At 34.0% G+C, this 27,439-nt stretch overlaps 1 protein-coding gene across 2 annotated transcripts; it reads right to left on the reverse strand.

The window, feature by feature from the left end:
* Nucleotides 1-2,200: 2,200 nt before the first annotated feature.
* CALB1 (calbindin 1) lies at nucleotides 2,201-24,241 on the reverse strand (the record flags this gene model as incomplete). Of its 2 annotated transcripts, XM_081265867.1 has the most annotated exons (11): nucleotides 2,201-2,560; nucleotides 2,899-2,970; nucleotides 5,840-5,893; nucleotides 6,016-6,055; nucleotides 6,146-6,201; nucleotides 8,743-8,820; nucleotides 11,913-11,969; nucleotides 12,064-12,147; nucleotides 20,026-20,100; nucleotides 23,559-23,635; nucleotides 24,163-24,241. In XM_081265867.1, 11 exons carry the CDS (start codon nucleotides 24,239-24,241, stop codon nucleotides 2,447-2,449), a joined length of 786 nt encoding a protein of 261 aa, XP_081121993.1. In that variant the 3' UTR covers nucleotides 2,201-2,446. The 2 variants fall into 2 exon arrangements, with proteins under 2 accessions (XP_081121993.1, XP_081121994.1); XM_081265868.1 differs by lacking the exon at nucleotides 20,026-20,100.
* Nucleotides 24,242-27,439: the final 3,198 nt, after the last annotated feature.

Below are 27,439 nucleotides of genomic sequence, written 5' to 3' on the forward strand. Positions count from 1 at the left end.
CCCTTGTCTCCACTGCCTTTAGGTACTTTACTATATTAAAAAATGATTTAAATATGAAAAAACTCTTGTGAATGTAAGTTCTTAATTTTAATGTAGTACAATTTTCAGTCTGTTTCTTCCTAATTTGTTAAAATATATTTCATAACTGGTATTTTGAAAATGCTTTTCCGTATTATTGTCTGCATACCTTTACACCTAGATAGAAACTAGGAATGCATTTTTTTTGTGGTGTGAGGTAGACATTGTGCTCATAGTCTTACATTTATTTACCCTTGTAGGTGCTTCGTGTGTGTGTGTTTCACTCTTATTTTCTGTTCTAGAAAGCAGATGTGTCACATATAAGTAAATGTGACTGATTAGATGAGGTATGTGAATTTCTTTGTCTGGTAGTATTTAGGAGCTGAAGGCTAACGTGACAATCATGATGGTAGATTCGTGACCATTATTACCATCACCTCTCTAAGGAATCTCTTCAGAAATACTACCATTGTACTATTTTGTCATTAGTTTTTTCTTTTTCTGTGCCATTATGGGTAGAGTGCCAAACCTGATATAGTTTTTGTGTGTATGTTATAGTGAATAGCCATTTTTTATAGGTGAAATGTAGGAAAATTCTCTTTGTTCCACCCGTTCCTTGGGAGACATTGCATGAGAAGAACTATCTGGTTATGTCAGTTGGCAAAAATACTTCAAATATTTGGATTTTTTGAAATTTGTCAGGTATAGTGTCAGAGAAACTCCTTAATTCACCAAGTCATCTCATAATTCATTAAGTCAATTTTGCATTTATTTGGATTCCATATGCTATAATAATTTGAGAATCCTATATTTCCCACCTAGATTGTTTATGGATTATATGTCAACAGATATTTTGGAGAAGAAGCAAATACAAGAGATTAAGGTCATTTTTATCTTTATTTATTCTTAGTAGTTAAATTCAGTCTAATGTCAGTGTTTCCATTTACTCACTACACGCAAAGCCAATCTATCACTCGCTTACATCATTGGATAAATTTTATTTTTTTTGGAAGATCTCTTCTGTTCAGTCTCGAGGGAAAGAGATTACTCATACTTTTTTGTTGTTGTTATTTTTATGAATTGAAAAAGTAAATGTTGAAAGGAAACATTGAAGCTGACCCAGTACCATCATTAATTCTTTGGCAGTTACGTTATAAACTCCCCTCAGACACTTCTCTCATCACTCCTGGCTTCACAATCATAGAATCTGAAATCACCAACCATTACATGTCAACTATAACCAGTATAGAATATTCTAGCTACAAATAATGTGAAACTGTGACTTATATGTGGGTCAAAGAGGTTTCAGAATCCCCCCTTACTAGATAAGATAAATGATTACATTAGCATTTCTCTTTAATACTATTTTCAACTCATTTGAAACTATTTGCAGATAGAAATAGAACTATTTTGAATGCTGATCTCAATATGAAATATAGAATCCACAGAATACACAAAAGTATTGATGATATAACATTCAATAATCAGGATGCTATGAATTTTACATTAAAATTCAATTATGTAGTAAAAAATAGAGTTGTTATAGCTAGAAAAAAATATTTTCAGAGGCAGCAGATACCCTTGGTGGAAATGAACAGTTCTACATAGAAAGAAATCCAGGAAGTATGCAAACTGACACCAGGATACTCAGTATATTAAATTTAATCAGTTTACACACAATATGACATAAAGAGCAGTTTACTAGAATAATTATATCTGAAACACATGAAAATAGTTTAGAAAATGGATTAAGGTCATATTCTTAAACAGTAGACTTGTTGGAAACAGAATCAGATTTATGTATTATCTGGCACTACCTTGCCTTGCCACCAAATCAACTTAAGCCAAGCAGTAAATATTTTGTTGATTAATAAACTAAATCCCTAGTGATACTTTTAACTTCATAAAGACATACTAATTGTTTATTGTAATTTGGTGAGTATTTTAGTAGTCAAAGAACATTCCTCTTAACAGTTGGAAATACAGCTTAGAAATATTTTGTGGAACAGTCCTGTGATTGTCTAAAATAAAAATGCTTGACTTGTCATGTATAATTTCATATTTAGAGCCAAATGTGCATTTACACATCAGAGACTAAAATTTTAGAGATTAATCTTGGTGGAATACTTAGGGAAATCTTAACATCCAGCTGTATTTAGGAAAGCAAGGATATGTTAGACTATTTTTTTAATTGGGTTACTGATTGACCTAAGCATAGGCTCTCTTCTTATCAATCATAGAGTTACAAAAACTGTACATTACAAACAGTATAGAAACAAGCAGAAAAGAATGTGCCACACATCCTGGATAGTTATCTATATGCAGTGAAATTTACAGATATAAAAGAAAATACAGCCTACTCCTTTATAGTGCACAGTTATTTTTTTAGATACAATGTATCACTAGCAAGTGGTTGCAGCCACCAACTCTAGTTGTCCCCAGCAGAGAGAATAAGAGCAAGATCCGTTCGGTACAGCTTCCCTCCATCTGACAAAGCCATTATGCTTTTCTTGTATGTTGGAATATTATTAATGTCCAGATCCTGTATAGAACATAGATGGCATCGTAATCCAGTTAAATATGAAAGTTAATTAACTATAGTCAAGTGAGAAAATGTGAGTTGAAGACTGCTTGTTACATCAATCCTTTAAGAGCTACATTAAATTCCCATAATGTGAATAATCACAAGGTTGTTTTTAAAATGCATTATTCACAGTTACACTGATTTAGGCCAGAATCAAATTGAGTTAAGAAGTGAAGTCTACTTCTACTCCTCTATAAATTTTTAAGGTACATTTCCAAAATGGAAGTGTGGTTGCTTTTGGATGGATTCAATAGAGTCAATTAAAGAAATAAGTGGCATAGTAATAACTAAATTACCTGTTTATTTTTCTCACACAGATCTTTCAGTAAAGCATCCAGTTCATTTTCATCTATGTATCCATTGCCATCCTGGGGGAAGGAGAAATAAAAAACAGTGCACAATTAATTCCATCCCCAGTAGAAGGCAATGAAGTAAAATGGAAATAATTGGAATCCTCAGATAATCTGCCAGTGGTCTACTTATATTCTAACCTGTTACATCAGGCCTTGAACATTTTTAACCGCTCTGACATTACAAAATAGGTGAGTTGCCTTGCAAGATACCTTGAACTATTCAGAGTGCCTTCACATTTACTCTTTCACTTGATGTCAACAATATCATCATAAATATAAGTAGTCATTAATATATCCATATGACAAGTGAAGACACTGAGGCCTGGAGAAGCTATGTCAGTGGTCTGATGTCATACCAGGAGATGATAGTTGTTCTAGAACCCAGGCCCAGGAGCAGAGAAACTAGAGGAATAAGCTGAAGACATGAATTGATGACATCACAAACTGCCTTTCTGCACATACGGGTATTACCATTGACTGCATGGGAGGCTTCTGAGGGATGTTGTTCCCTAGCTTCATCCTTATTCAACCCTGCAAGTCAGCATAACTATTTTCGCTTGTTTACAAATGAGGAAATGGAGGCTCAGAGGATTTGGGTCCTTTATTTAAAATCTCGTGGCAGACAATCCTAAGGTGGGGTTGGAATCAAGGTTTATGACATGTGGGATATGCCGTCATATGCTTCTATGAGAAGAATGCATTGGTTGTACAATTTTCACAGTCTCTCTCTATTAATATGAACGTTGAGTTTGAGTTTTTTGCTTTCCCTTAGTGAACATTTTCCAAATTCTCAAGAATTAAATTATAGATAAAAGCAAACTCTTAAGGCATCCAAATCAAAAAGGAAGAAGTAAAATTGTCCCTGTTTTCTGATAATATGAATTTTACATTTAGAAAAATCTAAAGATTCCAGTAAAAGCTTAGGCATTTAATAAATATAGTAAAGTTATAGGATATAAAAGTCACATTCAAAATCAGTTTTATTTTCACATACTAACAAAAAATTATCTGAAAAGGATTAGAAAATCCCACTTTGCAATAGTACCAAAAATGAAGAATATACTTAGGAGGAAACTAAGAAATGAAAGACTTGTACACTGAAAACTACAAAATATTAATGAAAGAATGAAAAACACAGGCATATAGATACCCTGGCTGTGGGCTGGAAGGCTTACTGTTAAAATGTTCAGAAATCCATAGATTGAATGCAATCCCCTTCCATATTCCAATACCTTTTTTTTCTTTGCCAAATTATAAAACTAAAATTCACATGGAATCACAAAAACCCCAAAGCCAAAACAATTTTTTAAAAGAATGAAGAAAGAGGCATTATACTTCCTAATATCAAAGTATGTGACCAGGACTGGGGTTGTAACTCAGTGGTAGAGTGCTTGCCTAGCATGTGTGAGGCACCACTGGGTTCGATCCTCAGCACCACATATAAATAAATGAATGAATAAAGGTATTGTGTCCATCTACAAGTAAAAAAAAAAGTTTAAAAAAAGTAGGTGACCAAACTACATTAATTGTAATGATATAAAAGACCACCACAATCAGTAAAAATAGTAATAAAGACAGAAACAGACCAATGGAACAGAAATCTTCCATATGTAGTCAATTGATCTTTGATAAGGATGCTGAGAATACACATGGGACAAAGATAGTTTCTTCAACAAATGGTGGGAAAACTGTATTATCCATATGAAAAGAATAAAATGGGATCCTTATACTATATAAAAAAATCAACCCACAATTAATAAAAACTTATGACTGGAAGCTATAAAACTCCAAGAAGAAAACAGGTAAAATCTTTATGATATTGTTCTTAGCTGTGATTTGATGGATCTGAGCACATCTGCACAAGCAGCAAAGGCAAAAATAGTGGAACTATATCAAATCAAAGACTTCTGCATTGCAAACAAACATCAGCAGAGTGAAAAAGAAACCTACAGGATGGAAGAAAATATTTGCAAACTGTCAGATAAGGTGTTAATTTCCTTTAATGTAAAGAATAAAATATTTAAGTATATAAGGAGATCCTGCAACTCCATTAACCAAAACCTAATAATAATTAGATTAAAACATGGGCTAAAGATTTTAATAGATGTTTCTCTGAAGAAGACATAAATGGCCAGCAAGTTTATAGAAAGACATTCAATGTCACTGATCATTAATAAACGCAAATTGAAACCACAGTGAGACATCACCTTACACCGGTTAGAATGGCTATGATCAAACAAGCAAAAGGAAAAAAAAAGTATTGGTAAGGATGTGAAGAAATAAGTACCCTTGTACACTGTTGGCAGGAATGTAAAATTGTGTAGCTACTATGGAAAACAGTACAAAGGTGCCTCAAAAAATTAAAAATAGAATGACTATGTAAATCAGCAATGCCAGTTCTGGGTATTTATCCAAAGATCAGGATCATGAAGAGATCTGGTTGTGGAGACAACTAGAAAGAACTTTGATGCATGAAATGACAAATTTGTGTGTGTGTGTGTGTGTGTGTTTAGATAGGTCTAGATATATAATATTCAGCCTTTAAAGAAAACATCCTACAATATATTGCAACATAGATGAATCTTGAGAACATGATGCTAATTGTTAAACAAGCCAGTTCCAGGAGAGTAAACACTGCTTGATACATCTAAAGAGTCAGACTCACAGAAACAAAGTAGAACAGTTGTTTTTAGGGCTGGAAAAAGGGGAGATGGAGAGTCACTAACCATTGGGATTAAATTCTCAATTATGAAACAAATAAATTTTAAAGATTTGCTATATAATATTGTTTCTACAGTTAGTGATACTGTATTTCCTACTTTAAATTTTAAAAGGGTAGATCTTATGCTAAATATTATGACAATAAAAAAGAACAAACATTTACCTGATCATATAACTCAAAAGCCTTATTGAACTCTTTCCCACACATTTTGACTCCCTAGGAGACAGAGCAAAGGTTAAAACACAGTCACTGTATTTTAGTACATTTCTCTTGACAAATCTCCCATATTCTAACTAGTCAAGGAAAGTATTTTGCACCATAGAGGAAAAGTTAAATACCTGAAATTTAAGAAGAAAATTCTCCTGTACTGGTAATAACCTTTTGAAAGAAAAACATTATATTAATAGATTAGACTTTTGGATAAGGACCAGTTTATTCTAATAACATTTCCGTAGTTCCTAAACTCACCTGGCCATCTCAGTCAATTCCAGCTTCCCATCATTATTTGAGTCAAATAGTTTCAGCTGAAAGACAAAATTTGTTTTTTTGTTTCCAAAGACAAAACAAAATATCATGGAGGAATGATTTACTGAATAAAGATGAACATTCAAAATCAAGCAGCTTGAATTATCCATAAGACAAAATTTCAGAAATGAGCATTTTTTTAAACTTTTTTTTTGAGGGGGGGTGTTACTAAGGATTGAACTCAGGGGCACTCAACCATCGAGCCACATCACAAACCCTTTCTTGTATTTTGTTTAGAGACAGGTCTCACTTAGTTGCTTAGTGCCCCTCTATTTCCGAGGCTGACTTTGAATTCTCGGTCCTCCTTCCTCAGCCTCCTAAGACTTTGAATTCTATAACTTGTGTCAATTGCCAAAGTTCATTAGAGCAATATAGAATAGTCAGAGTAACCATGATCTTAGCTAGGTTTCTAGAATATTATAATTCATTTTTCTTGCATATGTTTTTATGTATATAAAGAGGTGAGAGGGGTGGTTCCTGGCAATAAGTGGCACTTCCTGAATCTTCCAAATGATTGTAGGAAAATAAATATTTAATTCATTTTACCCTTTTAGAGCACAAAATAGTACAAACAAAAGCAATAGGCAGATAACATGAGAGAACAGAAGTCTTGAATAATTTTGAATCCTTTTACTTTCCACAGGGTACTAGACAGTCAATAAGCGCCATAGCTCTCCATTATACATAATTATGCCCTTGTCACACCCTGAGACATGTCCTGGCATAAACACACTCATTCATATATTTAGGGGAAGCATTTGCATTTTTAGAAAGTAACAACTATTGTTATTATATTGAACTGGTATATGTGAAATAAAATACATGAAATATGTATACTAAATGAATGCTAAGTATGTAAACAAGTAGCCTTATTTTTGTTTTCAAAGGAAGGGTTGTGATCAGGTTATAATGGACCTAGGTTTAATGAGATCTTTTAAAGGAGAAAGGAAGGGCATTCTATGGTTTGAGATGTTCTCAGAATTCTTTGTAGGAGCAGAATTTTCATTGTCCTGTGTTGACCTATAACATTAACCATAAATTCTAATATTGTCACACTGTCTACCAAGATACTGGACAACTAGATCACACAGTTTAGAACCCATAGGGAAATATTTCCCCACCTATATATTTAAATTTTAATTAGTTCTTGATTAATTTGCTTCCTGGATTTGAACTGGTTTATGACATTTAATCAGATATACCAGGCCAATCCAACAGGGGGAAACTCCCATCAGAGTAGTTTTTGAAAGGCTGCTTCAAATTTCTACCTGGAAAGAAGACTACTTTAAATAGACATCTTTTAATATTGGAGCAGCATAGAAAATTAATAAATGTAGGTTATTGTCCATTTCACAAGACATGAGTGAGGCCTTAGATCTTCCCATTGTGGCACATGGCAAGAAATCCCAATTGTTTGCTAATATGCTATTGTAAATGGAAATGTAATTAGGAATTAAAGAGAACCACACACAAAAAACTTTTTGATTATTTTAAAACTAAAGATTAGTCCCACTTTATAATAAATGTAAGTTTAGTGAATAAGCCAATAACAACATTCTATAACTTTGTCTTTGTTTTTCTAGATAAAGTAGGCTGAAAGCAAACCTCAGCTGCTACATCAAATATATCAAACCTATTTTACAAGATTGTTTTTCAGGGTAACCAGAGGTTTGAAGTTGCTCATCAATCTAATGTAGTATGACAACTTTAATAGTATACAGTATATTTTTATAGGTTATTTATTTAAATCATGGCATAGGAACTCAAAAGTACCTTCACAATACTTAGAACACCTGTAGATATATGTATATCCTGGAAGTCCCAATCCTGTCACAAATTAAAAGGAACAAACTTCACCTATCTGAGACAAAGTAACTTCATGGACACTGTTTTTATTTAGTCTAGAATCTCATTAATTACTTTTTTCCCTCAAACTTTAGGAGCCTATGTATAAGAGGTTTTCTTGGTTCCATTATTCATATTCTGTAATACATCTTGCTTATACTACTTACCAAAGCAATGAACTCAGGGTGTATTTGGATTTCTTTATCTATAGGATTGATGCAATGCCCAAATATAACAATCAAAAGAAAAGAGATCCATTTTAAGTGGCTCAATGAATTAAGTAACTAGAAGTTCTCTTAAAACTCTAAAAAGTTCAATTTTATAAGCTGTAATAAAAATGGATTCAGAACCTCTATAATAGAATTTGGGGTGATGTGATTTATAATTTATATATATAACATATACACGTTATATAATTGGGTGGTTTAGTCACGTGGACTTTGTAAGAAAAACAAATAATCTTTGGAGAGAGAAAAATGATATAGCCTTACAAGAAGTGTTCATACATTGATCCTTAAAGCCAATCCCTGTAGCATTCAACCTAAGATGGAAGCATCCTAAGTATTTCAGTTTTCAAAGGAAATGATGTGCATGTGGTGGTTTGTTTATTTCATTCTGTGTAGCCTGGAGAATTAGCAAGAACACAGTTGTACTTCATGAGCTCTTGGCTACCATCTTTTCCAGATCAGTCTTACCATTAGGTCCGTATACTCAGCTAGTTTTGTATCGTCAACTGTCTTGTTTGCTTTTTCTAGCAGGTCCTTTAGAAAGTTCTGTTAAGACAAAGAACACCCAGATAAATTTCATTGATAATATACTGTCTGCTTTTGTTTCAGCATTCCTTGAAATAGAACATACTAGGAATGCAAAGAAAGCTTCTTTTTGAGGGTAGAGGCAGGTGAAGAGAGAACCTTAGAAGCCAGACTGAACCACATGGTCCTTGTATCATTCTGTTGATGAAACTGCCTTTGATAGATTCAACATCTGCTTTTTATTGAGACCAGATCTGTTGCAGTCCTTAGCTATATCATGTATTGAGGATTTCAATTATAGTAGAATCTGGATTGTGAACTGTTAGGAATGTGAATTAAAACTAAAAACCAGCCAACCCAAAGGATGCCTTTCTGCTTAATGATATCTTCACAAGTATTCATATGACTTTTTTGTAAGAAATCTGAGGGCTTTTCTCTATACTTCTGTAAGACGTGAAAAATTACCAGCAAACCAGATGGAGTTCTACCTCTAATTTCAAATTCATGTTCTACCCTCACAGGCTGTATTTAAAGATCAGTTTATAGCTATTACAAGGTTTGTTTCTCCAGAGGGCTTATTGGTTAGATTTCAGTCTTGATGTAATTCAAAGAACCTTAGTCAACATGCTTTAGCTGAATGTACAAACTAAAACAGTTGGTCATAGATGATGGCATCTAATCCTTGAAGGTTGTATGAATCATATTAAGAGATAAATGTGGGAAGGATGAATAAAGATGATTAACCATCAAGTTGAATCTTAGGGTGAGTTCATTATTTTTTTTTAACAAATGTAAGTCAAATAAAAGCTTTATAAAGGCTTTCCATATAAATAACAATGTAAGTCCTTAAGCATATAAAGTCTTTCATCTTATCTTGTGTTAATCATTAGCAACTTTTTATTTGCTCAGGAAATGAATTAATGCAATATGGAAACTGAGTAGATCCTGGGCTGAGATATTATTGGAGAACTGGGTTTCTTTGAGTCGGCAGTGGTTTATCTCCCTCCAAAATGAACAGTTCTGCTGGGCTGATTTGACTTCAGTCTCTTCTGGAAGGAAACCTTTTTCTTGGCTTGATAAATTTATTTTCATTTCAAAGATTCTGTTTCATATCCAAAGAGAGGCATGGAAAATTTGCAGATATCTGGTGGGGATGAATTTTATTTTTGAGACTTCTGAGGCTTTTGTCAGAGATTAATTGGGTTAAAAAGCCTCATCAGAGACTAAAATGGTGGTCACAAAAATAGCCTGGGAGAAACCTTGGAACGCTAAGATTCAAAGTCATGTCTGAGAGCAAGCGATGTTTTTTTCTATTATGGATCTTAAAATTAGCTTTCTTGAAAGATCCATTAAAAAAGAATGCCAACTTATCTTCAAAATTCCCCAGGGAGCAGGACTTCTATTTAGAATCTCTTTCTGAGAATAAAATTTAGAACAAAGAAGGAGACTTTCAGAATATTTTGAGGTCAGTATTGGAAATGCGCTAAGCTTTTCATTATGAACTGAGGTGATTTTTAAAAGAATTTTTTTAATCTGATGGAAAAAAGACACAATAGCTGCACTTTTCACCTTGTGGGCTCTAGATTCAGAGCCCCAAGAGTGTAAAATACATCATTTTTCAGCAACTTCACATTTCTAGAGGTTACTGTTGAATATGATTTGGCAATTTTGCAATGGTACAAAAGTTCCAGTTCCATCTCTAAAATTATTTGTTATTTAAACCCATGTTGAACTATGACTAGGAAACTATTTGATACTTGTATTTTCCCACATAGCATCAGCAGAAGTAGCTCAATGAATGAAGCTTGAAGGCATGTGGTTTTATAGGAAAAAGGCATTATTAATATTTGGACCTAGATATGCTAGGTCCAAACCTGGGTTCCATTCCTAGGCAGCTGTGCAATCTTGAAAAATTATCCAATTGCTCTGAACTTCAGTCTCTCTATACATCAGGAATAACGAATAAGAAAACTGCCTTGCAAGTTTTCTCTGAGGATTAAATGTTAAAATACATTTCAAGCACATAGTACTGTGCCTACCACATAGAAGGTGTATATTCAAGTGATCAGTAAATATTAACTTTGCTCCCCTTTCGGTCTCTCTGAATTAAGAATATAGAATCTTTCAGATCATAACATTCTAAGGTTGATTTGAGAAAATGTGATGAAAGATTTGTCCACATTTCTGAAAGGCTAGTAAATTGAGTTCATGTATAATACAATTTATTATGTCTTACATTTCACAGAATCTTTCACATATGACATCTTATTTGAGCTTTGCAATACATCTGAGGGGAAGGTATTATTACCCCAATTTTAAAGATGAAAAACATTAAATAGAACCAGGGACCAATTTGCCCCAAGATAAGACTTGATTTCAGATGTCTTTTCCATTATATCCAACTCCCACACCACCTCCTCAGACCCTCTGTGGGATATGAATTGATAAATTCACTTTCAAAGTTGCAATTTTCACAAGTTCAATTCTATTAGGATTTTGTTGATGTTGTTGTTGAGAGGCAGTAGGTTGTATGGAATGTCTACGGGCTTTGAAGGTAGACAAGTCTGGGTATAAACACTGCAGTCCTGTGTCTTTTTTCCATGTGGTCTGCAGTAGATCACTTCTTGGAAGCCTTTTGTTACTGTGGTAATATTAATCTTGAAACTCATGCAAAACTTAAATAAGACAATGTGTATAAACTAGTTGGCATTGAAATCGGTGTCCCGTAATTTGTCTTTGTCTTTCTTTTGAAATAGAAGTCTATTTATATAAGTGTTTATTTTATTAAATAAAATTTCCAATTTCAATGGAAATGGGGTATCTTTTTCACCTTGTACATAGTTCTATCTATCTGTCTGTCTGCCTTATATAATAATTTATGTACACCCCAGAAATGCTAATTTCTCTCTTTACTGAACAGAATTTCAAGAAGCACTTGAAGTCTCTTTTTTGATATGGTATTTCATTAATGATATGGAAGAGTGGGTGAAAATGTGCCATTGCTCAACATTGGTTTCTTTTGTAGGAGGTTTTTTAAAAAAGCTATGAATCCCTTAGCAATTCATAATTGCATTTGAAAGGAAAAAGCTTAGCCTAAGTTTTGATTTGCTTACCTTAAGCTCCTCGGTTTCTATGAAGCCACTGTGATCAGTATCATATTTTCTCCATGTCTGTAATTTTGGATAAGAAAAACAAAATTAAAAGAAGAAAGTTGACAATTTTTGCACATTTAGCAGCTTTCTTAAAGTAACATCTTTCTTCTACCTTCATGAATTCCTCGCAGGACTTCAGCTGCTGGCATCGGAAGAGTAGCAGGAAATTTTCTTCTGTGGGTAATACATGAGCCAACTGGAAAAGATTTAAAAGAACGGAAACACTGTGGTAAAGAGCTTGAAAACAAATCTCTGCTATCACCTGCTGCTTAGTTTTGCTTCAACATGTTCCTAAGAAGCAGTTTTTTTGCTTAGAGAAGCAGGAGAGAAAAAAACATGAGCTGATGTTCTCTTTCTGGTATTCTGCTCCTTCAAACTCTATCGGGTTTTCTGTTGCTCAAGTGCTCTTAAGTGCTTGGTTCTCCGTCAATGAAACAGCTGATGCAGGACCCTATCTTGTCTATGCACCTACAAACAGATGTACCCTGGCGGCTTGAACCCTTAGTATTCTGTGCCACGAACCAAGTCTCTTTCCTCTCCGGTTGCAGAGATGGCACATTTGGCCATGAATTTCATGTGAAATGGAGGAAACAAGAATGTAGGGGAAAGGAGGGAATAAAAAAAAAAAAAGGTGCATTTTCAAGTCGGAGGGAAACATCTACTATGAGATGCAAGAGACGGTAAACTGAAGACAACTGTAAAGCTTCAGGAAGAGAGACTGAGAGACAATTCACAACTAGTGAGAAACCGAACAGTCATCAGAGAAGTCAATTGTTGGGCTCTGTGAAAAGGACATCTACTGCTTGAACCCAGGGCTTAGGTTAATTTTTGATCTTTACTGTCTAAGTCTATGACATTTCCCCTAGATTTCTATTCATAGCTTCAATACTTCTCCTCCCCCCCTTTTTTTGGTGGGGGGAGATGACTCTGGATCCCGTTTTAAGACTAATATAATCCATCTATTGCATACAGAGGAGGAGGGAGTTGGATTGATGGCGCCACTGCAGATGTGAATTCTATTTCTGGATTAGCTGCTAATGAGCTGTGGTCCCAGCAACTCCCTCAGCCATTTCTGGACCTCAGTACCCTCCCTCATCACTAAAATAAGTTGAAGGAGAAATTAATGTCTCTTAAATGTACTGGGTTCAAAACACCTTCTGTTGGACTCATTGTGTCTTCAACATTAAAGAATGAGCCTACATACACTATACTTCACCTAATTTTTAGAAGTTGATTAATTCCCTGGGGCACAGACGTGAACCCCCATTCCTACAGTGTAAAGCAAGAATCTGTCCTCTAGAGTAACTTTAAGGTTAGTATAAGTCCTGAAAATGTTACCATATTAGATTATCACACCTATTTTTTAAAAAGTGTCATCATCTTAGGTTCATTTAAAATTTAATTCAAAACAACATTTTAACTTAAATGCAAGCAATCTCATCTTCCTTATGCCTGCATAATATGTCCTGTAAATTATCTTGTTTTAAATCTTTGAAATAATACCGCAAGTAAAAACTTTAGTTTTTGGTTATACATGTGGGGGTAAGACTAAGGCAAAGGACCAAATATCTTATTAGGATGTTTAGCAAGACTCAGTTCAGAAAACATCTTATTTTAAAGCAAAGGTCATGAGTGTGGGTAGATACTAATAAATCTAAAAAGTGGAAATAGGAGTTTAGGATTTGCAGTAATTTTTTAAAAACCTAGTGAGCTTTTTGTCCCAAAACACATATACACTGTTGGGTGTGTATATGTATGTATGTGTGTGTCTGTGTGTGTGTGAGAGAGAGAGATTGAGAGAGATCCAGATCTCTTAATACATTCAGGACTCTTCTATGGCTTTTGATTTCTTTGAATTCTTAAATCATAGAATTATATAATTCAGAAATGATGCAATTCAATTTAATTTAAAGCCCCAATTTTTGAGTTGAGGATGCTAAAACCCAAGAGATTGAATAATTTGGTGATTGGAAGACTTTGAAAAATCATTTTAATTTGCTGCTTATTAGAAAGTTAAGTCAGCAGCATGCTTCTTAAAGACAGAAATAAGATAGGTTGTTTCTTCAATCTTAGAATGCAAATATGGCTAATTTTTACATGTGACAAGATAGTCTGGATATGATATGGATATGTTTTCATTTCACTGAAAACTAGAACACTATTTTCTTTATAAGATCCCCTTTCCACTTCTTCTGTGAGTGGGTTGCTAGTGTAAATTGAACCATCTCAGGTTCATAAATTAAAGTTCATGTAACTCATAGAAAGTTTAGAGGTCTCTAGAATGTCAAACATAAAGAGGGTCAAATTGTTAGTCATGTCTAAGGTCAATGTGTATTCCTTGGCTCATGCTGTTTTGTTCTTTAATGATTAAAAATTACAGATTGTATCTATATGTGACATATTCATTCTTTCTCATTTTGCTGAACTACTAATGATATACTCAACACAGTACTGCCCTATTTTACAAACATTGGAAATGAATCTTAAGCATGTAAATTATTGTTATAAGACAAACCAGTCATTAAAGATCAATGAATATATATGAATAGGAAGAATGTGGCTGTAGTAAACATAAATCCTTTTTACTGTGTGGTTTAACATTGTGGTGGTCCTGTGTTGTAATTGATCCTTCAGAGTGGGTAGAGTAATTTTCCAGCTGCAAAATCTAAGACCACATCAATATGGGTCTTCATAGACTGTATTAAGTAGGGCTGCATTATTCTTAGATCTGCCATGTCACTGTTGTCCATAGAAGTACCCAGTACTGCCTATTCTAAGATGCTGGTGATTTCTAGTCCTTAGCCATTCCCAAACTTTTTTTATTGGTTGCAGAAGATAGTGGAGAATATCAAGAGGATGAATGGAAAGAGGATCCCTGTAGACACAAACAGAATCCCTCAGATCTTCACTTGTGAGAATTGTCTGCTACTGAGACGGGGGAAGTAAAACTTTCTATTTATCTATGTTTTACTTACTGAGTTTTTTTTGCTCAGCAACTGCACAAATTTCAGTAAATATTTATTGATGCAATGAATGAAGGCAATGGACTTTTCTAGTGTCAGGATAGGCTATAAGTAAATGGAAGTAAAATTCCACGGGAGATAATTCAAATAACTTATTATTGAGCTGTGGGTAAGGGTTGGAGTAGACATTATGATATGCTACCCAGAGCTCCTTCAGGTTCTGGAGTATGCTGTGACCTCAGCTATCAGGCTCCTTTGAGGAAATGCCTGGGCTGACGACAGTTGTGACCCCAAGAGGTGGCTTCCCATTACAAACCCACGCGGGAATATAAAGGCCTGAATTTCTCATTCAACTTGGGAAATCTCCGAAGGGTCACCCCTGCTTCAGAGCTCACTGTAAGGTTAGCCAAAGCCTCCGTTAGGATGTCATTTCCCAGCATCTGCTTTTGTCCAGTCCTGTTCTCTTCATGGCTTTATGCAGGAAATGATCTCAAAGCACTTCCTAATCACCCTCTTCAATATTTCTCTCCCACTCAAATCTGCTTCCCAGGAAACTCAATAACTTTACATCTTGTTCTTTTTCTGGAATAGTATGGAGCCCTTGTCTTAAGTTTTGGAGTTGATGTAAATCTCTCTCTGTGGTTCATTTGGCTACTAAATACTAGGTCACTCTGTTACTAGCTAGGTGATTCATAGTCACCATAGTAAGAATCTTACAGGGAGACAGATGACTTCAACCAAATATTTTTTTCTTAACAATTTCAAGCAGGAGATAGATAAAATGATAAAGTTAAGTGCTAGGTGTGAGAAGAGTTCACATGATGGGAATTTCATTAGAGATATAAATGACTGAGATACATAAAGTATATGAAGCACAATTCCTAACTTCCAAAGGCAATCCTGGTGTATGTTCACCTTCTTGAGATCATTAGCCACACATTCCCTTTTTCATTTGAGAACGAGGGTAACATTATCCTAGCCAATAAGAAGTGAGTTCAGAAAACTTGCAACCAAATGATCTCATACATTTCAGGCTACTTGAGTCTAATGATTTGAATTTGACAAGTTATATAACAAGTGGTGGGAAAGACTTGATATTCAGAATATGTAAATTTTCTAATAAGTTTTTTTACATTTAATAATAATAACAAACATTTATTAAGTTTTTACAATGGGCCAGGATTGATCTATTTGTTTGATGTATATTATCAGATTTAATGTTATTACTCAAAACAACTTTATGAAATTAATACATAGATCTCTCTATTTAGAGCTCAGAAAATAGAGGCTCAGAGAGGATAAATAGCCTGTTCTTACTTAACTTGTAGTTTGAGCCACATTTGAAGTCAATTTGACTTTCTTGATTTTGAGATCCTTGTCCCTTACAAGCTTCCTTATCCTCCATTTAAATGTTCAATCAAAAATGTTTTCCTAATAAATTATTTTTAAAAATCTATTCAGAGCAAAATTTTGAGTCAAATTTTATTGTCAGTCATTTACAAAAATTATAAGGTGGATAGATAAGTATTCTGCCATGAAATACTATATTCATCCTGCCTAAACTTATGTGCACAAATCCCACTGTGGAAAGGAAGAAAAAATTGACAAGAGAAGTGCCTGTTTTCCTGGGAGGGTTGTTACACTTTTAGGATTAAAATAGCTTTTAGATCTATTTTTTTCAGTGGATGCACTGACCTGAACAGATAAAAATACTAAGACTGGAGAAGATGGTAGGGTCCCATACATTGCCCAAGGGATCAGAACAAAGCTTACAGATATGACATCCAGCTAAAGAAAATAAGTATACTTGTGTGAATCCCAGAAAAGAAAATTCCATTCCCTGCAAATCATTCAGTCTCCTTATTTAATTATTTTAATTAGACTTCTTTGCAATAGACTTACTAGTTTGCATACACTTAGAACATTTTTTAATTGTGGTATTTGTTAAATTATTTCAGAATTTTAATGCTTCTGTTTTGAATTCATATTAAAAATCTTGTTATTACTGAACTGAATTTGTATGAATTTTAAAATCCATTTAAATACATGAAATTATTCATGTATTCATGTTCAGAAAAAAAGTCATATGTGCACATTACTTTTTACACATTACATTTGGAAAGATGGGGGATTCATATTCTTTTAAAATTGGTTAGGATTTATGTCTTTGTGTTCCATATTACATGTAGGATTTCTAAGCAAGTAATATATTTGGAGTTGGATAAAGAAAGGATGAGCATCATTTAACACAACTTTCTGGTGACACCAGCGGTCACACAGTAAGTTCAGGCATTCTCTGCTTTCTTTTCCTCAGTTTGTTCACGTTATCTGTAACTTTCAATTTCTATTTTTTCCAGCTTTTTTTCCGAACTGCTCTTTACTGCTTGTTAATCTCTCTAAGCAATGTGCCTATGAACTACCATGGCAATCTCCTCCCTGTTCTCCCATTCCTTCATTTTCTCATCTCCAATGAATCCTACCCCTCCTGCTCCCACATCCACATCCACATTCCTCCTATGTCTTTCACTGGTAACTCAAGTACATGAAAAGAATTGTGGGGTTAAAGTCAGATCTAGGTCTGGATACAGGTTTTGTCATTCCCTGTTAGTGGGCTGTTGGGTATATCATTTAACTTTCTGAGCTTCAATTGCTTCATTCTGAAAATGAGGAAGTTGGCTATTTCTTCTCAAGGGTCCTATCTAGCAAAAAGTGCCATGTCCCAGAACACTAAAATCTTGTAACAAATTCTTACATGTCTCACTTCTCTTCTTTGAATTCTTTCTGTTTTAACTGATCTGCCCAAATCAAGTTTCAGATTCTTGGGCCAAATAACGTCTCTATATAGTCCCTGATTTAGGATGGTTCAACTTAACAATTTTTCAACTTTACAATGGTGCAAAAGCAGTATACATTCAGTAAAAATTGTACATCAAAATCTCAGCTTTGAGTTCTGCTTATTATTATTTTTTTGACAATATGTCAAATATGACAATATGTCAAAACACATTCTACTGTCGTGTACAACTAATTAGAACAAATGAAAAAATTCCATCACTCTGGAAAAAAATTAACTTTTATATTTTCCTGGAATAAAAATATACAGTAGAATATTCTCTTTAAAACTGGGCAGTAGCAGCAAGCTGCAGCTCTCTGTCAGCCACACAGTCATGAGAGTCTGCAACTCTATTCCACAATGTTCTCTGTTGCTAAGCTATGATGTTCTGTAGGCAAAGTGTATTAATAATGCATTTTTAACTTATGCTGCTTTCAGCTTCCAATGGGTTTAATCAAGATGTAACCCCAATGTGAAAAAAAGGAATTTTAATTTGTGTAACATTATACAGTTTATAAAGTTTTCAAATAAGTTCTTTCATTTGACCTCATAACAATAAAATAAAGTCTAAATATAATAGGAGGATCTATTTTTTAGCTGGGGAACTCGAACCTGAATAGTTTCTTATCTTAATCATTTGGAGAAATATATCACCAAATATCCAAGACAATCTGCATCTGCTAAGTGACCTCTTGCTTCTCATTCATATTAGAATGAAAATAATAAGGCATAAATGGTTAAACTACATCACAAATACTAACAGCTGGATTCAAAACAAATTCATCTATTTTTTCATTTTAAAAGTATAAAATTCATGTGAATAAGATTCATGTTTTTTACTATACAACCTAGCATAACCAAAGAAGTGAGAGAGAATAAATAGATAGATCCACTGAAGTCCTTCAAGGTGTAACACATAGCATATAAGATGGCAGTCTTCCCTCTACTACAATTATAGAGTATGCCAAATTCTGAAATAACTAATCTAGACTTTCACTGATGTCAGATTCTGAAAGCTAGTTTTGAATAATTTGACTTACCTGATCTCATTTGTGTTCATTTTAAAGTTATTTTATTATTCTTGATGATTTTATATCTTGATTAATTGGCCTCTATCTCAATCTGTAAGTCTCATTACTAATATCTATTTATATAGTAATGAGTTATACATAGGCAAAGGGAAAAGGATATACTCCAGGGATATTTTTTAATTGCAAAGATAATAATAGTATGCCCTCCCTTAACTCTATTTGTAGTAGCTGTTTAAAATTAAGTGTATTTCACACCAGCACCACAGTGTCCTAATAAGATCAATTATTTGAAAACCAGGTTAGTTCTCTGAATCAAAGATAAGTTATAACTAAAAGTTGTTGAAAGCCAGAACACCTGTCAATCTAATGCACTGAGAACACTCTATGAAAGCATTATTATACTTGGGATTTGTCATAGTTTAAAATATGACCTTATTACTTTTTTTCTGGAAAAAAACTTTCCATTCAACTGCTTTAAGCTTACAGAGATAGACAGAAGCTGCTGCACCACCAGTTTGGAAAAGTAGAAATAAGGGAAGCAACAGTGTTCCCTCCCCACCCCCCATAAATCTGAGAATATAAAATGGATGCATCCTCAGTTTTGCTTCCTTGATTCACAAAGTAAGTTGTCCTCAACTGAAAAAGAAAGGATATGACACTCACAGTTTCAACTTTTAGAGACACAAAAGGAATATTTACCTATAACATAGCATGAAATATTCACTTACTTTTTTTGAGTTCTTGAGTTTAAAGGCCATCATCCAATCAAAAATAGAATTTCAGAAACCAGGATGCAGCTTTTTGCCACATTTTTATGGCAACTGCAAACATTTAATTTTAAATTTCAACAGAAAAGTCTACACGGTTAAATGATCGTATGTACCAATGAAGCAGTTGAAGAGAGGGCAGGTGGTGTTATGTGATGAGCACTCACCCAGAAGTCGGGCACTCCTCTTCTAACTGCACTGGTGCCAGCAAACAGCTGCGTGACCAGATGCTAACCACTTCACTTCTTGAGGGTCTCAGCTTTGCAATATATTATACTGAGGCTCTGGATTAGGTAACTCTTAGGTTTCTTTCCTTTCTAAATATTTTAAAATTTCATATGTTCTGAACAGAAGATTATATATTACTTAGGTAAAATAGGCTTCTCTGAATGAGTCTTGTCATATCATGTCTGACTTGAATATAACTTAAAAAAATGAAGCTCATTTATTAAATCAGAAAAAAATGCATATGTTCCTTACCTCTACAATTCCTATTTTTCCATCATCTCTTTGTGCATACTGATCCACAAAAGTTTTCATCTCAGGCGATAACTCCTAAAATGATATGAAAGCAGGTATGAAGTTTGTAATACAAAACAAAACAAAACAATTATGCTTGTGATGGTGTTAATCTATTTTTATAAAAAGCCAAAATGGGAACCATTTAGAATTATGCATGTTGATAAATGATTGTCATGAAAATTAATTAGTAATGAATATAGTATTTGTTAGTTTCAAATTAAATATTTATGATAAATTCTAGTGACTGATACAAAAATTATCTTCAATTATTAGTTTTGAGAATATGCTATCCTTTGAAAATAATCAGAATTACTCATTATTATTCACTTTAGTTAATTTAAATAGAATCATAGTTATTAATACACTTTAAATATTACTTGTTTCATTAAAGATTATTTTATATTCTGCACTATTTGTCCTATAACATTTTCCTTATGCTAGCATAATGTATTATGTATTATGTATGGTAGTACTATGTGTTTTTGGTTTGGATAAGCAAAAAAAAAGTGAATGTTGAAGAGTAATTTACATGGTGAGCAAAAAATGTTCCCAGAATGAAACAGCTATTCATTGATTAAATAAATTTAAAAATTAATATTGGGGGAAAAATATGAAATGAAAAAAATGATTTGATCAATTTGAACTTTCATTAAGAGATAGACAATATTGATGACCTTATTTTTGGTGAACTTATTTTAGACTGTGGATTGTATGCTTATGATTTTTGCCTCCAACAGTAATTAAGGAAGAAGTTTTTAGTGTTTCCACTTCATCCAAGATGATATCCTCTTCCCCATGTATTGTAGTACAACAAAACAAGCTTAAGAGTGACAGAAGTTAATGCTGTCTTGTCGATTTTTTCAATATAGTCTATTGCTTTTATAATCTCTTTTGATATTGAGAGATTAGAGAGTTCTGAACTAAAAGCTGTGATCTGAACATAGAGCTATTATTCAGGAAGTTTCATTTTTTACCCTTGGGTTTCGACAAGCCATTTAAAATGGCCCTGTTGCATTAACTGAAGCCTATTTAAAATAGGTCAGCCCTTACTAATATTCTACATCCTTCTGAAAGCAAATTAAGGTCTCAATTTTCATCATAACTGACAACACAATGGTCACCTACCACACAGGTTTGTTCTAGGCATAGATAAGTTAATGTAATTTAAAGGCTATATTGAGACTAAATATTACTGCTTGTATTTACAAAATCCTTTTGATATCAGTGCAAATATCTTTAGTTGAACTAAGGTAATAAATAGTAACAAAACAATTTAATTATATTGTAGTCTGATAAGAACTCTTCTACTGTGGGTAAATTACCATTTGCATTTATTAAATTTTGTTAGAAGAACAACTACAAGAAAATAAAATGATATCCCCATGGCAACGGAGGAATACCAGTCCCTATATTTTTCACACAAATCTTAAAGTAAAACCAATGCATTCATTCTTAAATTTTACAAGTACATAAAACTACTAGTTTAACCGGAACACTTGATATTTAGTTGTGAAGTTTCTGGTGACAGTTGTGTCAAAATCTATTTTTTAAACTGTAAAATATATAATGATCATTAAAGATTTAGAAAAATACTCAAGAACCAAGGTATTAAATAAATTGACATAATCATTTACCTTTGCTCAAGTTGAATATTTTTTAAATAAAATCTAATAATTGGATCTTCATACATTCCAGACTTAAGAGTATAGGCAGTAGAAAAAAATAATGAAGCTATAAACTCTTTAAAACTCCAATATGAACATATTGTTTACAAAAAAGTTCAAATTTTAAAATGGGAGGAGGAAAGGAAATATTGGAAAAACCATACAAAGCTCTTGAATATTTGAATATCTAAGATGAAAATAAATTTCAATATTAAAATTACTTCTGGAAAAATTATAGTCATTTAGTTGTTGGAAGCATCTTTCAAAATTTTAATTCAAAATTTTATGAAAAGTAAGACTTTTTCAACCAGGAATTCCCCCCTCTCTCTCTCCCCACCACCCTCTTTTTCTCTCTATATATATTTTAAATATATATTATTAAATAAGGAAGATAAGGGCTTTTACTGGCCAAAGATTCATAGAGCTATATTGATAGGATTGTACGAATTTATTTACATAGTAATGAATGAGGTGGGAGGAGGGTAAAATTATGACATTTTTAATTTGATCTCATTCTATTATACTTTTAAAAGATTTGCATTATATTAAATCTGTATAAAACAATGCCTAGAACGAGATCTGGTTTAAAATCAATTTGGCCAATGAATTTAGTAACCCACAGTTTTGTTATACCCCACAATACACTTTAGAGCCTTCTGGAATTCTTTTAAATATGTTGTACAGAGAGGTGTAATATACACTTTAGATAGAACAAAAAGATAATTTCCTTAGTAAATTTTATACACACACACACATATCACTCAATCCTAAAGCTGTTAATCTTCTATATAATATACAGAGATGACATGTACAACATTTATAATGTAAAAATTTATTTCTAATCATAGTAAAAAGGCCAAAGATCATTGATATCCAAATTAGATACCCAACACTACCTTCTGAATGACAGTCTTACATAAACACCAATATATTGGTTGAAATTCTTAGCCCATTTTTCTCTATACAACCATCTCATATGGTTAAAAGTTGGGTATATTTTATTTTTATGTTGGCAATCTTAACAGATTGATTTATATCCAAATGCTATTTATAATTAGTAAGAAATGTCATTTGTTTAATTACCTAATGGCTTAAACTACAAACAGCTTCTTTCAAAACATCATTAATTGCTTCCAATTAGAATCTCTCTCTTTTTTTTTTTTGTAAGAATATATTGAATTCTTAAAATTGTTTTACATTTTATTTCTCTAGCTTTTGGAATTCTCTTTAACAAAAATGAAGACATTTCTTTGCTAAATTCTTGTGCATTATTATATTAGCAATTGACCAACTTTCCCCAGTAAAGGGGTCAAGACAGGATGCTTTCTCGGCTCCCCAACTACATTAACATCACAACAATAACTGGCATTAGAAGAGATCCATAATCTGCAGATCTGTTTCCTGACCACCAAGGGGCAGAAATGTATTTCTACCCCCTTCTCTCAGCAAGGAAGAGAGAAGTTAAAAATTACCCAACAGAATTCAATGACAGAAGTGGTGGTCTGCTAAAGGTTTTCACATATCCACCTTTCTTTTTCAGACCTGTTGAAGCAGGTACAAGTATAGAATATCTATATTGAACGCTCTGATTTAAGACTGTAAGGTTTTTCCTCCCTCTTTCCCTCTCTCGGGAATTCCCCCCTCTCCTTCTCCCCACTACCCTCTTTTTCTATCTAAGCAATTTGAAAGCTGTTCTCGCCTTTCGCATTCAAAAGATGTTTACATTTCCCGGGAAAGTCCTTGACCCCCTGATGACTTATGAAAACACAAGAATATTCATGTTTTAGGGTTGAAGGTCTTTTTCCTCCTTCACAAACTCTAACCTACCAATCCAGCCTTCTTCCGCGCCTGCTGGAGCTCCTGGATCAAGTTCTGCAGCTCAGTTCCTTCCAGGTAACCACTTCCTGCAAAGACAAAGAGGGGCCCAGGTGTCAGATACCTCACTCCAAGTTTTCTTCTGCGTCCTCTTTCCACGACATCTATCTTTGTGGCAACCTAAGAGGCTCCCTGGCCTCCACATTAACTAACCAGCCAAGGGTACAGCCACGGCAGCTCCCCGCTTCTGGGGTGTCAAACTTTAGCTGCACTAAGGACAAAGGTGGCTAGTAGGATGCTGAACGCAGCCACAGAAAACTTTGTGGGGGGGGGGCAGGGTTACCCAATCCTTGCTCTTTTTCTCTCTCTCCTACCGTTATCGTTCCTAGAAAGAGGAAAGTTTAAGGTTTGAGCATTACACACAAGCAATATAAACTTTCACATTGAAGGACTGGCAGCAGGTACGGGAGATAAAATTAAACAGAGTGGGGGGAGAAGTAAAGAATAGAAAAAAAAAAGGACGACGGGATCAGGAGGCTCAGGGAAGTGCAAGGAAAGGGTCGGTGGGTAGGGTTAGGGGAAGGGGTCTTGAAACAGTTAAAAAGATAATAATTACCGTCAGTGTCGAAATGAAGCCAGATCTCGAAAAACTGTGAGGCTGTGATCAGGGATGATTGCAGGTGGGATTCTGCCATTGTACAGAGCGGTAGGTGTCGGTGAGTGTGAGTGTCCGTGCGAGAGTGGGGCGAGCAAGAACCTCGATGTGCCCGTCAGGGCTGGGGAGCAGGACCTGGGAGCTGGCGCTGCCGGGCGCTGTCCTCGGTGCTGCTCAGCTCAGGCGTTCCTCCGGAGTTCTCTCTCCGCACCCCGCACCCAGTTCGCAGTATTTATCCCAACCGCCCCAAGCTGGGCCACGCCTCCTCCTGCCTCCCAGGCCTCGCACTCCCCGCCTCTTGCTCTCACCAACCTTCTTCCCCTCCCTTCCAGTTTTCTCCTCTCTTCCCAGGAAGGCTACATGGAGCAGGAGTTTCGGAGTCTAGAGAGCAGCAGGTGGTGGGAGATCTTTGCTTAAAGACATTTTCTTAGTCTAGGGAGAAACTTATCCCGGAATATCATAGCAAAAGAACACACTTGGAAAGGGTTTGATTTTCAGATGGAAAGGGAAAGCTGATGAAGGGCAAAACCATATAAATGATTTTATTTGCATGCGGTTTCTTCAAGACTTTTTGGTATTTGTTTGAAAAAAATCAGGTGGAAGCTTGGAAAGTCCTAAATTAATTGGATTCATGTATACAACGAATTGGCTGATACTGATAATTATTCTGTTTTGTGCTTGTGAAGATTATCATATCATATGTTTTATATGAACTAGCCTTACCAAAATGAGAAAGCAGGATTATGGCTTGTTTTTTTCAGCTTGAAGTAGAATTATAATTGGAAAGCAATTGAATTGAATTATAGAATTTTAAGATGTTAGAAAAGGAAGTAATCTTAGAGATACTATAACTTATTGCTGTGAAGTTTAGAAAGAATAAACCAAAATTAAGGAAAGGAAGTATATGTCATTAGGTAAATTGTGACCTAGACACAGCCACATTCATTGACCTTAATATATGTACTCCTCCTTATTTCTATCTCAGGTGGAGAATTCTTCAGAAACTGAAGATCACTAGAGTTGGGAAAAAAACCCACCTAACTAAACCTCATGTTATATTATGCATATTTGTATATTTGTTACATTTCAATATAACAAATGCTAATTTAAATTATTTATTTATACAAATACTTCTAATGAATATGGTTTTCAATCTTGTGAGATCTTTGGGTCTGCTAAAAATGTGTTCCAAGTGTCTTATTACAATGATACAAAACAAAATAAAGGGATAAAAGAAACTTCAAACATAGCCAACTTAAAACTAAAGTGGACTGGTTAAGCCTTATATTTTTAAATTTGTGTAATTTATATTTCTGAGACTAAAGATCTATCCTGTGGTGGATTTGTAAGACTTTTTATGAGTCTCATTTGCAGAGACCCATCCATTCAAAGCTGGCCTATTTCGATTATATTCTCAATGGAGTCCTCATTGCGACAATAATTTGCAGTTCATAAATTATTTTCACTTCAGTTACCTTATCTGATTCTCATATATAGTCTCTGAGTTGATGTTACACAAGAGATAAACTAGAATTTGAGATGTTAATAACCTAATATTCCTTGACTTAAAAAATGATTTAATGTCATTTGTTTGCACTTTCATTCATTCAAGTGTTCTACCAAGACACTGGAAATAATAAGAGACATGGCTCCTGCCATTTTGAAGCTTAGACTTACCAGGATGTAGCCACATAGACACAAAAGTCAGTATGTATTGATATAAAGGAAACATGCGCAGGCAACTATATGTGCATTAACCTCAGTTTTCGGCATCTGTGAGAGTTGAAGCTTAAGTAACCTTTGAAGTTTTCTCTATGAGAAAACTTTATTTTATGGTAGGCACTTTGGGTAAAAAGAGAAGTGGTCATAGGAATAAAAGACCAACAGCTTGTGCATATTTATCCTAACTCCTGGAAAACTAATACTGAGAAAGGTCCCGTTTGTCCTTCTGTGGCCAGTGTCTTTGTATGAAACATGCTGTATGGGAACATGGAAGCCAATGCTACCACATAAACTTTGAAGAGAGGGCAAAAAAGCAGGGACTGTGGAATGATTCGAGGGTACACTCTGATGCTTCCTAGTCCTGACAGATTTGATAGTATCTGGATTTGGGCCACAGTGTTGAGACAAAAATGCCAGGAAAAAAATAATAAAGGGACAGGGACTGAACAAACTGATGCAAAGAAAACTAACATTTCTACTCCTTTTTATAATTATAATGAATTTTCTTCCAGAAAAAGAAAACAAAAGCACTTTCCCAAACTTTCTTATATGAAAAGCACTTTGATTTCACTTTCCTGAAACTATGACATTTCAGACGTTCTATGTAGGAAAGTTCAGGTGTTGTGACTTGAAAGGGAGAGTGGTTGGAAAGGAAAGGAAGACTTTCTTGGAGCTGTGTACAAATACCAAGCACATTATTTCTGCTTCTTTTTATTGTTTATGTGGAGTGAGTTTTTGAGGAAACTAATGTGAATTGTGGAAATCAAAAGTCACCTTTAAATCGCTTCTTACTGCTATTACTACCCTGAGGAAATCAGTATTGAAAGCACCAGGCTAATACCAACATATAAATTCTCATATACAATTTTTTTTGTGTGTGTATGTTATTGTTATTTGGCTTTAGGAAAAGGGACTATGTTATGGATATTACCATGAGTTATTTATTAATTAGAGGACATCCCTCCAGTATTAAAATTAACATTAACATCAAATTTATACTTTTTAAAGAGTTGAGTGCTATTTTATTGATTAACCATAATTATATATATATATTCACCTTTTTCTAGTGTTTTGCTGTGACAAAAATGCTGTAGCAAACATCTTTATACATTTATCATAGACACATGTTTCTGATTATAAGAGAAACTCCTCAAAAATAGTATTGTTAGTTTAAAAGTATACATTCTAAATTTTCATGTACATTTCTAAATTACTTTTTCCAACTTGTAGCAACTCAACTCAAATAAACGAAGTGTAAGGAAGGCTTAAATAAATGAAGTGTGAGGATGGCATACTCTCATGGCTATGGCTGTTGTTGCCTTGAAAACTTTTGTACTAATGTAATGGGCAAAAAAATAGGTGGTTATTCTTCCTTTAATTTGCATTCATTAGTAATTCTTAAAATTTGTCCTTTTTTAAAGGTAGAATTTTTATTGCTTAGATTTTTTTTTAACAGCAGAAATGTAATTTATAAAAGAATTTTTTTCCCCTTGGAATTGCTACTGGTCCCATACTG

The sequence above is a fragment of the Spermophilus citellus genome, assembly GCF_964194105.1.
Source record: "Spermophilus citellus genome assembly, chromosome: 14".
NCBI lineage: Eukaryota > Metazoa > Chordata > Mammalia > Rodentia > Sciuridae > Spermophilus > Spermophilus citellus.